The following is a 16,563-nucleotide window of genomic DNA, read 5'->3' as shown; positions in this document are numbered from 1 at the left end:
CTCGTTTGTCGGTGGTTCCGTGTCCGTATCCAGTGAAGGATGCCCTTGCCCTGGAAACGTCTCTTTCTGTAGGTCTTCTTCGTGTTCTCCTAAGAACTTGTCTTTATCACTCACTGTCTTTATTCTTCTTTTCTTCCCCTTGTATTTAAAAGACAAGCCTTGGGGAAACTCCCACCTAAATTGAATGTAGTTCCTTTTCAGCAGTATCACCAGGTCCTTGTAGTGTCCTCTTGCGTCCAAAATGCTTTTAGGAATATCTTTAAAAATCTCGATGTGAAAATCTTCAATTCGAAGGGTTGTTTGGTAATGCAGGTTCAGTATTTTGTCCCGTTCCTCCTTTGATCTCAGAGTTATTAAACAGTCTCTGGGTCTGTTCTTCCTCTGCCTTGCTCCCAGTCTAAATGCACTTTCTATCTTAAATTCTTCTTTGTCCAACTCCTGCTTCCAAAAGTCAGAAAATTCTTTTGTCAGGTAGTCCACCAGGTTATCTCCTTCCTTTTCTGGCACAAGTCTGATCCTTAGGTTCCTCTCCTTGCGTTGCATATCTTGCATAGAAAGTGCCAGTTCATACTCATCTAGTTTCTTGAACACTGGTGGGAACTTTCCCTCAGCAGCAGTTGCAATTTCTTTAGCTTCCTCAGCTATCTTTCTTGTTGTAGATGATTCTTCCAATAATTTCCCAATTGCTTCTGCATTTGAGTTCACTTTGTTCCCAAGGTCAGTTATACTTTTTGTATTTGAGTCAATTTTCCCAGAGATTTCTTCAATTTTCTTATTTGTTTCAGCAACTTGCATTTTAGTTTCAGCAACTTGTGCTTTAGTTTCTGCACCTTGCTTTTTTAGTTCCTCCAAAGAATCATTTATCTTCTCCAGTACCTTGGCAAATGATTCTTCTGTAGACATTGTTTTCACTCTTGCCTTTGGGGCAGCTGTAGTTCCAGAGGCTCCTGATACAGAAGCCCTTCTCTGCATGAAAGAATCAATTTTATATTGTCTGCCAGATCTCAAGGTTGTTTCTTGTGAATCCCCTTTCTCTTTACCATCTGCCATAACAAGATCTTTTAGTCAAGGTCATTCCCACACTCTTAAGCTGTCAAACAAAAGTTCTCAGATTTTACACTTCACTTGTTGCTGTAACAATTTGTAAGTCCTCTAGAGGGCGCAGAGTCAATTTTTTTACTTCTCCAAATAGTCCCACACTCTCCTAAAAGTAAACAAAAGTTTTCCTGGTCCCTTCCAATTGTTCTTTTCTCTTTCTAAGGGACCCAAGTCAATAATGTCCTGTAAGTAACTTTACAATGCAACAAAATAAGTATTTCAAGTTGAGAGTAACCAAAGTCAATTAAAGATACTTTTTAACCTTCTTATAGCAACAGTCCTTAGCCGGTTCCTTTTCTCCGGCAGTCCGATCCCAGGTTTAAGAACAGCGGTATTTAACTCAGTTCTTTTAAGTTGGCAGAAAAACACTTTAAAATCTTCTTCCCCCCCCTTCTGCCTTCGGGGAGGGAGTTCTTTGCTTTGGTGGTGGATTTCTTAATTCCCGCAAATTTCCTCTCAAGCAGTTACAGCTAGAGTGCCTTTCGCTTTGATCTTGCTACAGAACGGAAAGCAGACTTCCTTTTTAGTGCTTATCCGTCTCGGTGCCCAATTTCTTAACTTTTAATGTCCAATTGTATTTTAGCGGTCAATCCTACTCACGGATAGTTGTTCTTTTAATCCAATTTCGCCGGAAGAAATCAGCGCTCTCCGCTAATGGCGACGCGGCTTCGCTTCGCAGGCTGGGTGAAGACGACTCTCAGCACCGCTCCTCACACCCTCCGCTGATCCGCAGCCTTTAAAAAGGCTATTTCACAGCGTCGGGGGGGCGCAAAGGTGCCCGCCGAGTCTCCAGTTCACAGGCAACACGCCTGTGATTTTTAAGGGTCCCCGCTCCGCCGTAGCTGACAGGACCCGAACCTACGAAGCAGATCTCTCCCGGAGCTCCGGGAGAAATCCGCCATTAAGCGCTGGCGCTAACCGGAAGATGAATGTATTGCCAAGAATGCTGTTTTTGGTTCAAGCATTGCAAATAATGGACAAAATGGACTGTTTCAAGAGGTGGCAAAAAGACATATCTAAATTTGTCTGGCAGGGCAAAAAGCCCAGAATTAAATTTAAGATATTAACGGATTCAAAGGAAAGAGGGGGGTTTGCCCTGCCAGACTTCAAACTGTACTATGAAGCGGCAGCTTTCTGCTGGCTGAAAGAATGGCTGCTTCTTGAAAACACAGACATTTTGGACTTGGAAGGTTTTAACAATATTTTTGGGTGGCATGCATATCTGTGGTATGACAAGGTTAAAGCACATAAAAGTTTTAAAAACCATATTGTCAGAAAAACATTATTAAATGTTTGGGTTAGATATAAAGATTTGCTGGAAAACAAAACTCCAAGGTGGTTGTCGCCAATGGAAGCTAAGGCAGTTAAAAAGTTAAATATGGAGTCTAAGTGGCCAAGATACTGGGAAATTTTGGAAAAGGAAGGGGACAAACTGAGATTGCAGAGTTTTGAGAAATTAAAAGGGAAGGTGAGAGATTGGTTGCATTATCATCAAATAAATGAAGTGTTTAAATTGGACAGTAAAGTTGGCTTCCAGGTGGAAAAATCCAAATTGGAGACTGAATTGTTAGAATCCAGTACTAAGAATTTGTCAAAAATGTATAATTTGCTGCTGAAATGGAATACACAAGATGAAACGGTTAAATCAGCTATGATTAAATGGGCTCAGGACATTGGTCATAATATTTTGTTTGCTGATTGGGAAAAGTTGTGGACCACCGGGATGAAATTTACGGCATGTAATGCCCTAAGAGAAAATATTATGAAAATGATCTATAGGTGGTACATAACCCCGGTCAAGCTTGCAAAGATTTACCATTTGCCTGACAATAAATGTTGGAAATGTAAAGAAAAGGAAGGTACATTTTTCCACCTTTGGTGGACGTGCCCGAAGATTAAGGCATTCTGGGAAATGATCTATAATGAACTCAAAAAGGTATTTAAATATACTTTCACCAAGAAACCAGAGGCCTTTCTCTTGGGTATTGTCGGCCAAGGGGTGTTAAAGACAGACATAACTTTTTTCATGTATGCTACAACAGCAGCTAGAATACTCATTGCGAAGTACTGGAAGAATGGCAGATGAAGGTGATAGACTACATGGGCTTGGCAGAAATGACGAGCAGAATCCGAAACCAGGGAAGAGAAACAGCGCAAGAAGAATGGAAAAAATTCAAGGACTATTTAAAGAAATATCACAAAGTTAATGAAAGTTAGAATGATGATGGATTGGAAAGTAAACGGTTACTATTAGTAATGGTTAAGACAAGGAGAATAAGGAAGATTAGCTTAAATTTAAATTAAAATAAGGGAAAATTTGCTGAGTAATTGATAAGAATTTGGAATACAGAAAAGGGAGGCATGAGGAAGTCGGGGAAGGAAGGTATAAGAAATCAGGATATGAAATGGTACATGTTTTTTGTTTTGTTTTTGTCTTTGTATGTTTATGTATGTTATGTTTATATGGAAAAAATCTTGAATAAAAATATTAAAAAAAAAAAAAGGACTGTCAATCAGCTCAGGGGGTGGGGTAATAGTGAAGCCAGTGTTTTCATACATTCCGAAGCAGGAGGGGGGAAAGAGGAGGAGGAATAGAGCAGCAAGAATATCAGGACTGGCTGGGTAAGTGGACCAACAAAGATTCCATTTCCCACTATTGCTGACTATTGGCTATGCTGGCTGGGGCTGATGCAGGCAAAATATTGGGAGGGCACCAGGCTGAGGAAGCCTTCATCAAACTATTCAAGGTTCTTGGGCACCTCCAGGTGGTGGTTGAAGGAGGAAGCCGCTAGATGTTTTAAGGTGATCTGCACTGCAGGTGGCAGGTCTTGGCTTGCCATTAATGGATGGGTGCTTTGCAGCACATCTGAAACAGTGGCAGAATTGGGGACAGGGAAGAGAATTAAGCAGAAGTTCAAACTTTGAGTAGCCAGCAGTCTCTTCCTGTCCCTTTTCTCTCTCACACACCACACACTGTCTTGAGAGCTTCCTGTAATGATTATGAATGTAAACATAGTCTGTTAACTGATGATTGCAAACAGAAATACTCATAATAAGGATGTTGTCAAGTACAGTATTAAAGCAGAGATGCTAAGAAAACTTTCAGTCAGTCAAGAAAAGCTGTACTCGGCTTGATCCTGCAAGCAGCTGCCCCTTTCCCCCAACCAAGAATGGGGAAAACTGGTGGAAAGCGTCATTAAATATTAATTTATGAAGCAGATAGAAGAACCAGTCTAGCTGAAGCAGAATCAGCATGGCTTCTGCAAAGGCAATTCCTGCCTCACAAATATATTTGTATTTTTTGAAGGCATATGAATCAGAAATGGTGAACTGCAGGCTTCCCAATTTGGCTCTTGCAGTTGTTTTCCCCAGATCATGTCCACCTGCCCCACGCTTGATTGAGGCAGCAGGATCGGGTGCTTGGTTTTGTGTGTTTTTTTAAAGGTACTTTTATTAAAGATTTTCTTGATGTACAAAGGTATGTGCAATGTCTCTCTCTCTTGTATTTTTTTCCCCACGTAACAATTTTTTTTAAAAAAATTACAAATCGATTTCATTTGTAGAGACATTAGGAAGAATAGGGGGAAAGAGGTGGGGGGGAAATGTGGGGGTGGGGTTGGGTGGTGATGTTTCTATTTTACTTAATATATGTGGGGTTTTGTGTCAGCATTGCTTATGAGGGTTCTCTGCTGTTCACTTGTTTTCCTTTGGTGGTGAGAGAGGTTGGGGTTGGCCTAGGGTGTGGCTGTTCATTTGTGGTTGGCTGTGGTGGTCTTTGATTTCTAACACTTGCTTGGTTATTTTACATATTTCTCGTATGACTGTTGTCCAGAATAGTTGGATTTTGGGACACTCCCACTACATGTGGAGGTGGATCGGGTGCTTGTTCAGCCCAATACTTAGTGAAAGCAAAATTGTCACCCCCACCCAACCCCATCAGCTGCACAGGGAGTTCAATCCTCCTTGACTTGTGTGCAAAATCATCAAATTTCAGATTTCAAAATTTGAGGCTTTTTCATTTGCAGAAAAACAAGAGGAGACATGATAGAGGCATAGAAAATTAAGCATAGTGTGGAGAAAGTGGCTAGAGAAAAGTTTTTCTCCTTCCATCATAACATTATAATTTGGGGGGTTCAATTAAGCTGAATGTTGGTAGATCCAGGGCAGAATTAAACAAAGGATTTCTTCATGGTTAAACTATGGAATTAACTCCCACATGATGTAAAGCCATCTGTCTTATCCTTCATTAATTTGTCTATCAATGGCTACTGGCTCTGTTCTGTCTCCACTGCTGCAGTGAAATAAGTCCCAACTTGGGTTGTCATTTGAAGGAAAATGCATTGGGGCTCAAGTTACACAAAATATATTCCTCTGCCTATTTTTGTATGACCATTCGTCCCGTGTGAAAGTGAGGGAGGGGGTAATTGGTTGCTTTCAAAGGATGGGCAAATTAAAAGTAATTCTAATTTTACCTTTTTAAATGCAAGGTTGCTGAGGGTGGTTCTTTTCCTTCCCCCTCCTCTTTTAAAAACCTAATGAATGACAAACTTAATGCCACTTTAAGCAACTTTTCTGGGATGGAATACCTCTGGGAATGGCGCCTTGTCATGACACAGCATCATTCCCAGGAGCATTCTGGGAGGAAGGGGAAGAATGGCCACAATGTGGCCGCAAGTTGATGCCACTTCTCTAGCGCAGCCATTAGATGTGGCAGCCATCATTTTGTGGATTACAAATGTGGGCAAAATGTAATTGTTCATGCTGCAGGGCTCTAAGCAAGAGCTGAAACTAAAATTCTTTTGTAGCAATCACAAAGTTGCAATAGGGTATGCTCATTCCGTCATTTCTCTATTAAAACATAAAAGGTGCTGTAATTTTCAGGCTACGATCCAGGAGAGCCTCAGGAAATTCAAAGTCAAGCCTGAAAACCTGTCTGCAACCAATGTTGTTTTCCTTTTAAATTGGTTAATTCTGCATTCCTGAAACGTTGGAAATAGCCGTCTGCACGAACATCTGTTCTAAACCTCTCCTTTAACTATGCACTAGTGGTGAAATCACTATCACCACATCATGCAAGAACTTAAGAGGAAATGACCATTTAGTCCAGCCTCCTTTTCTCCCAAGGAACCACTAGTTGTCCACGACAGCCCCACAAGCAGGACATATGTGCAACAGCAGTCTCTTGTGCTTCCTGGCAACTGTTAAAAAATAGTCATTGTGACTAGTAGCCATTGTTAGGCTTATTAACCAAGAATTTGGCAACACCTTTTCAAAGCTGTTCAAGCTGGTGGTTATTATCACATCCTGGGTTTATGAATTCCATTCTTTAACAATGCAGTATGCAAAGAAGTACTTCTGTTCTCCAACATTCTTCTTCTTGGGATTGTCCCATGTTATAGAATTATGGCATCTAGAATCTGGTATTCTAGGAGATGGGAGAGAGAGAAACCTATTTCTATCCACTTTGTCCAAAACATGCAGATGTTGCTGGACCACAACTTTGACATCCCTGGCCAATGGCTGTGCTGGCTGAGGCTGATGAGAGCTGGACTCCAGCATCTGGAAGGCAGCCAGTTCCCATTCCTGAAGTAGTGCTCCTGTATGTGAACTCTCTCCTATCGATTTACATGACTGCAAACTGATTATTCATACATTTCCTTTCCTTTTCAGCATTGTAATTGCTGAAATACTGATCTTGACTCCTATATTGTGTGGGTGCAACCTTCTCTGCGCAGAGGGCTATTGGGAAGCATCTCTTGGTTGGCTGGAGAAACAGGACATTAGACCTTTTCTCTGTCCTCCTCAATCTAGGCAGCTTTTCACTAACATCCTGGAAGCATTGCATACTAGAGACAGCAGTCCCAAATAGCTAAAATGCCACCACATACTGTTGAAATTCATCTCCCATGAACCATTGTTAGGGATAATGGAGGCTTTCACTTAAGAATATGTTTAGAAAAACTGGAGCCATCACAGCAAGTATTAAATGGAAAAGCCATAAAATGAGATGAACGCAGTCCATCTGGTTATAAAGCTTCTTTGGGGATAGAATATATTTTTTGCTATGGACTCAGAAAGCATCATGATGTAGCCTGTCTTTGAAAGGATAGCAAACCTAAGAATGGTTGGAACTTGTTGTAGGCAAACAGGTCAGTAATAGTTCAAAAGCTTGCTCCCTACACCTACTTCAGCTTTTGCTGCAGTACCGCATACTTTCAAAGGCGGGTTTTTTTATGAATTTGCCAAGGGTAAAAAAAGTCTTAATTTAATAACAGGAGTGAACTCCCTATAAATACATCCATGACAGAGCCTTTGATAAGTGTACTCAGTCATTTAATCTTATCAGTTCCCTCCCTTCTTTTTGTGCTGAGTCTGAAAAGGCACATCAGGGAACAAGCAATTCTTCATGTTCCATGAACACTCCTAAAATCATAAGGGGTTGATAGAGGAGATAGACTACGTTATCATCAATCCACATGGTATCCATATGAAAAAAAATCCATCTTTAGCAGTTTAAGAGCCATTATAGATAGCATGTCCCCCACACAGAGAAGGTCTGCTTTGAAAAGGTTTAAACTAATGATAGGCTGACCACATCAAACTGACACATCACATTTATTCTTCTCAGAGAGTTTAGCACATAACAGAGAAATTTTAGGACATTTCAGATAATGTAATAAGACCTCATTATAAAAAAGCACATAAGGATCAGAGTTGTTTCGGTAACATAGACTTACTGTGAAGCAGAAAATATAAGCTACTGTACAGATAAATGGGGAACTCAGCATGGTCAGAAATGTCACCAACAATTAAAACTTGAAAATAATACTTTAAACGCAGTGTGGTTTTAAGATGCTGATAAGCACTTGCTCACGTGAACATGGAAGAACTTTCAGTGGAGATACTGATTTAAAAAGCAAAATTTAGAATATTATGATGTGGTTTATATTAACTAAAACTTTTTTTGTACCTACAGAGGGAAGTGTACTTTAAGCACTGTTAATAAATGAACTTTGGCAATTCATTTTTATGAATTGGGATGTTTTCTGCAATTTACTCTCTTGTGCAACCAGTCCTACGCATTAAAAATATTTAATGTGGGACTGACATTTTTAGCAGAAATTGGTATTGAATCAGGTTTTTATAATCCAAATTTTAGTGGACATCTTCAGATGTGACCATATATTAACATTGCTCTTGAAATGCTTGTGATGTTTTGAACAAGTAATGCTTGAGGAAATAGGCTTGAATCTTGAATGGCTGTATTTATGCCTCACTCATATCATCTCTGTTCTGATGGTATTATAACACAAATTTGTATTTTTGGGGTTGTACTGTAGCAGGACTTCAGTTGGTTAGTGTGGTGCTGATAATAACAAGGTTGCAGGTTTGATCCCCATATGGGACACTGGCATGTTCCTGCATTGCAGGTTAAATGAGATGATCCTCAATGTCCCTGCCAACTCTGTGGTTTTATGACTACTTCAGACTCTTAGTCTCTTAGGTACTGTAGAGTAATGGTAATAATTATTTGAATCACTGTATTATACAAATGTCCCAACATGTTAACAGCATGCTTCTGTGTTCTGAACAGTACCTGTATGTAGCTCAGAGACCCTGTAAGACCTGGCCCTCCTTATTGTTCTCTTAATTACATCACATCATTAGAATGGCTGACGTAACCTTACAATGCTTCTAACATCACTGCAGATTTGTATGGGCCAAACTTCATCAAAATGTCTGGATGAGGGTTTGGGGAAGGGATTAAAGTGTTTGGTTATACGATTTTGCAAGCAAAAGCAACAAACCATTGTGTAGGAAAGTAGTATATTTTATTACATGGATGTTTCAAAAGATACACTTCTTCTACTGGTAAAGTTTGTTTTGTTAAAATAAGGCCACTTTTTGCTTGCTCTGTTAGAATTGATTGTTGCTATGGTTAAGGCAGAAGGCTCACTGAACTATTCAAAATAATTTTTAAATAAGTTAATTATTTGGGATAGCTCAATCAGTAGGGCATGAGACTCTTAAAGGTTGTGGGTTCGAGCCCCATTGGGCAAAAAGATTCCTGCTTGCAGGGGGTTGGACTAGATGATCCTTTGGGTACCTTCCAACACTATATGATTCTATGATTTACATAATGAGTAGCTCCCTAATATTTACCTTGCAAAATCAAATCTCAAAATGCCTTGGGATTAAAGAGTTCTGTACACAATCATTTGTAGATTAGTCCTCTTGTGTTACATAAATCTATACCTATCTGATAAGGCTATTGTTGGCTACTATCTACAGTGGCTATGTTCTAGCTCCATTTTTAGAGTTGGGACGAGTGATGATGTGCTCAGCTTCTACACTTCGGTTTCCCATGGGCGTATTTAGAAACTGAGTACATCTGCTCTCCTAGCAGTTCAAGGCCCTGTGCCATTTCAGTCTCACAACAGCTCTGTGAGGTATGTTAGGCTAAGATCTGGTAACTGAAAGAAGAACACCCAGTGAGCTTCATGACAGATTTCAAAACCAGGCCTCTTCAGTCCTAGTCCAACACTACCACACCAGTCCCACTTATCTTGCAAAGTGCTGCTTTGGCCTAAGGTGCTCCTGAATTTTGTTTCAAATCAGCATTGATTTTTTTTAATACTTTTTTTCAAATTACAAAATGTTTCTTTTATGAACATACATAATGAAGCTATGCTTCAACCATTTTTATTTAATGGTTTTTGGTTCCAAATTACATTTATAAAGCTTTAATAAGAGTCCGATCTTAGGGCATGTTTTATGGAAACTTCGACTTCCCCTAGATACTGTTGCCTCCTACACAAGATAATTAACATGCCCTACCTTTTAGAGTGGCCTTAAATCTTCCAAATTCCCCCACACCACCCAAGGTGGGCTGCCTCATAATTTGAGAATGACAGTATTAGGATCAAGAGCATCTTTATTCATTCTCAAATAAATTGTGAATGCAGTGTATGATTGTGGTAGTATATTGCCTCCTAAAAGTAAATGAACCAAGTATACAGTACTCTATTCAAATATTGATCACATTACAAAAACAATTTTATTAACAAAAATATTATACAGGATTAGTGAATGCAGACAGCAAAATGAGGTAGCCAACAAAATGAAGTGTCGCTTGATAGGATGGAGTAAAAGGATCCCCTGAGTTGGTGCCACAATCGTTGCTGGAGCTCACCCCCCCCCCCATTTTAAGAGACTATGGGCTGTTTCACAGCTGGTGGAAACCAGTTTCCCAGTATGGGAATGTGCTGTAGTGCCCAAGTAAGAAGCATCCACTTTTAGTTTCCTATGACGACTGAGCCTGGAGAGTAGTTTGTTTACAAACTAGCTGGTGAGGACAAGCCAGCATCTGAGAAAACAGTTTGCTTAATTAATTAGTGGGAACAAGATAGGATCAAGTAAGTTTCCCGTGTTCAAACAGTATAAGGGAAAATGTGGTTAGTGCAAAACTGGGAACAGACGATTCTGGTTTTCTGTCCTGGGAAAGGAAAGTGTGCAAACCTGATATTCTGTACAGCTTGTTCGCATTGTAGTAGGAAGCCAGTTTTGTGTTACGGCTAAATCAGGCAAATACAGTCTTAGTTCCCTTGTGGGGATCAGTAGGTCAACCAGGCAAGGGTATTATGCTTATATGTTGAAGATGATAAACATGTTAGACCAGGATCAATGAGGTACCAGATGCTGCCAAGACAACAACTCCCATCATCTCTTATCATTGGTCATGCTGGATGGAGCTGATGGGAGCTGGAGTCCAAGGACACATTAGCTACCCCAGTGTTAAGACTATCAGCTTTTGGCAAGCAGTCCTAGTTTGGAAGCTAGTTGGCCAAATAACAGTTAGACATTTGGATTTCCACTGAAATTTGCTGTAGTGTTGCTGCAAAAGCTTGCTGCTGTTCGCCTGTGCCCTTTTTAAGCTCCTCAATCATCTTCTGAAGATACACTGGGAGATGTCGAAAGGTTTCAAGCTCTCTAAAATAAAGATCTAGGAACCAATGGCTAGAGCTAGCATTAAACTTGCAACAATCAGCTGTCATCAGCAACGGTTTGGAGCAGGCTAGCTTTTTAAAGGCTACAGAAAAAGGCTTAAACAGCTTATATACTGAACAAAAGTTTAACAACATCTTGCAATATAAGACCGTCCAAAATTCTGTCTGTGTTTTATGAAAATTGCTTTCCACTTGTGCATGGAATTCCTCAACTTTCTCTTCTGGATTAACAAGATGCAAAAGTTGCTGCTTAGTTGTTTCACACTTTATGATATCCAGTGGCAGGTTCCCCTCAGAATCTTTCTGCTGTAGCAATACTGGTCCTGCAGAAGAAACAAAACATTAAATAGGAAATAGCTTATTTAGCGCAGCTAAACAACTGGCTGTTTTTCAGTATCTGCAGTTTTGTCTGCAGCATCTAAAGCTTTTTGATTAACAAATCACATTTAAATTCCCAAACGAATTAGAATTGTTAAGCCTCTTTCAGGCGTATACTATGTGCCTTAAAGATTATGGGGTGAAATGCCCTGCTAAGACCTTTGCTCCTCACCCTCGCAGTCATGTGGTGAGTCAGTCATAGGCTGGATGTTCTCGAACACTGGATCCAAATTCGCTAAGTACTGTAGACCCCTGTTTTTCAAAACCCCAAGCCATGGACCCTCTGGTTTTGAAAAGTTGTATATCTCTAAGGTAGTTTTTGTTATGCGAATGGTGCCACAAACCCTTGGGGGTCCGGGGACCACCAATTGGCAACCACTGTTCTAAAGCAAAAGCCACTTCCTGATCTCATCAGTGTACTACAGATTTCTTTTTGTTAACATAACCAGATGATTCAAGTTCTTTGAATACGTATCATGCTTCAGTATATTTAAAGAAATTGGTAATACCTATTAAAATACAGGGGATGCGGGTGGCGCTGTGGGTAAAAGCCTCAGCGCCTAGGGCTTGCCGATCGAAAGGTCGGCGGTTCGAATCCCCGCAGCGGGGTGCGCTCCCGTTGTTCGGTCCCAGCGCCTGCCAACCTAGCAGTTCGAAAGCACCCCCAGGTGCAAGTAGATAAATAGGGACCGCTTACTGGCGGGAAGGTAAACGGTGTTTCCGTGTGCTGCGCTGGCTCGCCAGATGCAGCTTTGTCACGCTGGCCACGTGACCCGGAAGTGTCTCCAGACAGCGCTGGCCCCTGGCCTCTTAAGTGAGATGGGCGCACAACCCCAGAGTCTGTCAAGACTGGCCCGTACGGGCAGGGGTACCTTTACCTTTACCTTTATTAAAATACAGGTTTACAAAATGTGTTTTGCAAGACACACAAAATAGATGATACTGATAGATGAAGATGATAAAAAAGAAATGAGGAAGCAAACTTTGGGGTACACAAATATAAAATGGGGACTGCTGCCATCCATGGTGACAAATTTATTTCACAACGTTTATATACTGATAGATTGTAATAAAAGCTCAAAGTGGTTTACAAATCACAGTAACATTCAATTGAGCGCATGGGCAGAAGGCTGTGCTAGCAGCTGAGTTACGTAGCATTTCACATGTCTCAGCCACATGTATAAAGAATCCTAGCCTTGTTCATACATTTAGGGGGAATTCCTTATGTATGGCAGATAGCTTTCAGTATGAGCCAGGCCTTCTATGTGAATGCCAAAGGATGGTAGTTGGTGGCATTTCTCTGCCTCCAAAATGTGGGAGAAAGGTCTTGTGAGCTGGTCATCCTTACAAGTCAGCAGGATCTCTTACCTACTATTTTGGAGAAAGAAAAATGCCACCAACTAACTTTCTTTGAGTATTCACATGGAGAACCCAACTCAAACTCAAAGGAAGGCCTTCCTGCTACTCTGTCACACTGTTTCAGCACTCCCTTGCCAAGCGAAGGTAAGAACTGGAGTTTGGAACGTATTTTTAAGTTTAAACAGTGGCACAATAAGAAACAGCAGATTAGATATGCTAAAAATATAGTTTCCTGTTACTTTCCCTAAGACCTACAAAATGAGAAGAAAAGGCGATATAGCTTGCTTGCATAAAGCAGTTTTAACATGCACCAAAAGCAACAAACTATTAGCATATGCTGTTTATCAGGAGGGAGTATGTGTCATGCACTGAATGCCCTCTAGACAAACAGCCTTGGCTGTCAGGTGAACCTTGGGCTGTGTAGTGGCTGAATAGGACAGAATGCAAGAATGCAGCTTCTCAAATAACCAGGGCTTAAGTTTTTATTCCATAAACCCCCTAAACATTCACAGAATCAAATAATGTGTTTGCATCTAGCAAGGACACACAGAAAAAAGTATGCCTAGATTCACCCACATTTTTGCCTTTAAGCTGTATATAAATTAATAATAATAATGGTTTCCGGGATGGTGTCTGTATACAGAGAAGACTGCCGTGCACAGTTTAAATGCCCAAGCCTGTATCTTAACACCCAAGCCTATGAGTGCAGCACTCATCACCTGCTTGGCAGACAGGTCAGAGGGATTTAATGATCTTGCTTCTACCTAACAGGTCATCAGTACTGACACTCTGTTTCTTAGATTGGAGGACTTTTTATGTGTAGCAATGTGGTCTGAGCATTCTGCTGCTGCTGCTAGAGCGATAGATCAGCTGCAGCCTTTTTTAAAAAAAAAAACAAAAAACCAACAATTCAACTACCATGGATTACAGGTTGCACAGAGTTTTTAGTCATGAAGAAACTGCAATGTACTTAACTGAAATGCTTTAATGTGCAGGGGGAAATGGTATGTTAATGTGACATATGGATCTGGGGGGGGGGGGGAGAGAAGAGCTGCCTACTTTTGTGAAAGGTAAACTGCAAACCAGGAATAATAATAATAATAATAATAATAATAATAATAATAATAATATGTTATTATTGGTCCGTGCCCATCTGACTGGGTTGCCCCAGCCACTCTTGGCAGCTGCCAGCATATATAAAAACCAAGAGGAGAAACATGAATGCCCCCCTTGAGCTCTTTAGGAAAAGGATGGTATAACACATCAATAAAATTAACAGGTTGTGTGCCTACAGAGAGAGGGCCATGCACACAAGAGCAATATTTTAATTTTCAAATGTAGATATTGCATCATAGTGTAGATTAAAAAAACAACTCAAAACTAAAAAGGATTGCTTATGGGTGAGGGACGTGCCAAAGGACTCTATAAAGTTTAGTTACCAACAATGAGCAATTGTATACTGAATGTGCAGCATAGTTCCTGCCATGCTTCTGTCAAACTGCTTGACAGGCGAAGGCCTGGCATGTGACAGCCAAGATAACTCTGCACACACCGTCTGCACCGTTGCAAGAGGACCTTGATGAATGAAAGTGCAAGCAGATCTTCTCCCCTAGGACAAGGGGATCATCCGCTGCCCATTCTTCACAGACACCCAGGAAAAAATGCACATCTGTCAGTGTAATGCCACGTTCTATTGAAGACTTGGGCTTTCGGTAATATTGGCTCTTGCATCACTTAGACCGATTGAAGTGAGGCCAGGTATTGGCTTGGCGTGTCAGTCGCATGGTGCGGTAGATAAATAAAACACCTGGGAGACAGCATTAAGGTTCAGCACAAGCACACAGAGGGAGAAGAGCAAGGGATGTATTGATTGCGAAAGAATGTCAGCCAGAGACAAAGAAAGTAGCCTTTAGGGGGCAGGAGAAGACTGCAAATGCACAGAGGTCTTATAAAACAGACTAACCAGTGTAATGTTTGTGTTTCTGGCTGAGTTTAGCTAAAAGCTATCTAAGTACAGAACATTATTTTGCACTCCACACACCAGAATTAGTATAGCCATAACAAAGCTGAAAACATGAAATATGTGAAATTAAACTGACATGCAGAGTAGTGGTATGAGCTACATAAACTCTGTGTTTATATATGGCACACACAAACGCTCTAAAATAGATATACTTTCTCTCCTTTGAAGATGAGTACTTTGTGAGGGGAAGACATCTCATGGAGGGTATACACAAAATGTTGTAATTTTTGAACTGCTTTAAGTGGGTTTTTTTAAAAAAATGCAAAATTCTAAAGTAAGCTATTTCTAACCCTTTCCCCTCCAATTTTTAAAAACCTAGACTTTTCAGAAGCAGAATTATCAGCCCAAATGTTTGGATAACCATAAATATAAGCAGAAACACCATGAAATTAAGCAGCACAAAGCAGTTAAGCTAACCATTTCTGCAGTACATTGTAAAAATTAATTTAAAATCCAGATTTTGTGAAAAATGCCTGGTAGGCATGCAATCCACATCATTGCTTGTTCATACAGCTTTTACAAAAAATCTGCAATTCAGCAAATGTGAGAAAGCAGCCAAAGTTATGGGCTTACTGAAATAATTTAACTGACAAGATGAATGAGTATAAATATGGCATGATGCACATCAATATTTATGAAAACCTCTAGCTTTCAAAAATCACATCAAGAACACCCTCAAATTTTAATACTCTGCAGTTTTTACAGATTCAAATTTCTCTAAGCTTATTTAACACAAACACACTCACCCCCGTGCTGAAGTAGAAGCTTGGCAATTTCTACATGTCCATTTCTCAGGGCATCATGCAAGGGAGTCACCCCATCCACTTGGCTGAACAGGTTTACCTCTGGACAATGTTGCAAAATTTCACGGACACACAGAGTGTTTCCATGGTTACAAGCTTCATGCAAAGGCGTCCAGCCAGCATAGTCTGAATTACAAATCAAGGGAAGTTTGAGAAAACAGTAAAATTAGTAGCAGGATGTTCATAATATTGTCGTTCAGATTCTGTTTACCCTTTCCCCCCTCTAACTAGTGCTATGACGAATATTTTGAGAAATCAATATGCTAATTCTGTATTATACTTTTAAAATGAAATGAGGCAAAGATCTGCTTCAGTGTCATTCTACAATGAAGCTGTTTCTTTTTTTCTGCAAAGCATCGTATTTGTTATTGCTAAAGTAAGAACAAGGCATCTGCAGTCAAAACCACACACTGGCCCGGGTCTGTTCAGACCAGAATTTCACATAAAAATCTTGACTATGAAGCCATTCACAGCTTTTATCCTCCTATCTATAAAAAGGCCAGAAATGAATTATTTTAAACCACGACTGTGCTTTAATAGAAAAACCATGCAGACAATTAAGTGCAATCAATAAGCTTTAGCCACAAAACTATCCATAAAATCTTTGCTTTAATTCATAATCCCAAAGCAGGAAAACAAGGAATGAAAAGAACTCTGCCAACACACAAGTATCACAGCTATTTGGGAGGCTTAATGTGTTTGTTCAGGGAAGAAAATAAAACTACTTACCTTTAACGTTAATATCTATTCCTGGAAGAGAGAGAAGATGAATCAATCTCTCCACATTGTTCCTTTTGCAAGCAGTATGCAGGGCAGTCTCTCCTAGCAAACAGAATTAATAGATTATACCAGTCTAGGCAAAATGGCAACTGAAGAAAATAATCAAAGCGCAGGA

The 16,563-nt window shown here is 40.2% G+C and overlaps 1 protein-coding gene across 5 annotated transcripts in view; it reads right to left on the bottom strand.

Annotated features, from left to right (window-relative positions):
- Positions 1 to 10,137: 10,137 nt before the first annotated feature.
- SLF1 (SMC5-SMC6 complex localization factor 1) overlaps positions 10,138 to 16,563 on the bottom strand; it is a 33,663-nt gene continuing 27,237 nt past the window's right edge. For 4 of the 5 annotated variants that reach the window (XM_053409036.1, XM_053409037.1, XM_053409039.1 and 1 more), the window contains 3 exons: positions 16,398 to 16,490; positions 15,612 to 15,794; positions 10,138 to 11,428 (listed from right to left, as the gene is read on the bottom strand). In XM_053409036.1, coding sequence (XP_053265011.1) covers positions 10,935 to 11,428; positions 15,612 to 15,794; positions 16,398 to 16,490 — 770 coding nt within the window. In that variant the 3' untranslated portion in view covers positions 10,138 to 10,934. Of the gene's footprint in view, positions 11,429 to 14,394; positions 14,650 to 15,611; positions 15,795 to 16,397; positions 16,491 to 16,563 lie in introns of all 5 variants that reach the window. The other variant, XR_008332810.1, reaches the window with a different exon arrangement.

This window comes from Podarcis raffonei, chromosome 11, assembly GCF_027172205.1.
Source record: "Podarcis raffonei isolate rPodRaf1 chromosome 11, rPodRaf1.pri, whole genome shotgun sequence".
NCBI lineage: Eukaryota > Metazoa > Chordata > Lepidosauria > Squamata > Lacertidae > Podarcis > Podarcis raffonei.
Note: the sequence above shows the minus strand (reverse complement) of the source record. Positions and strands in the feature narration are given on the sequence as shown.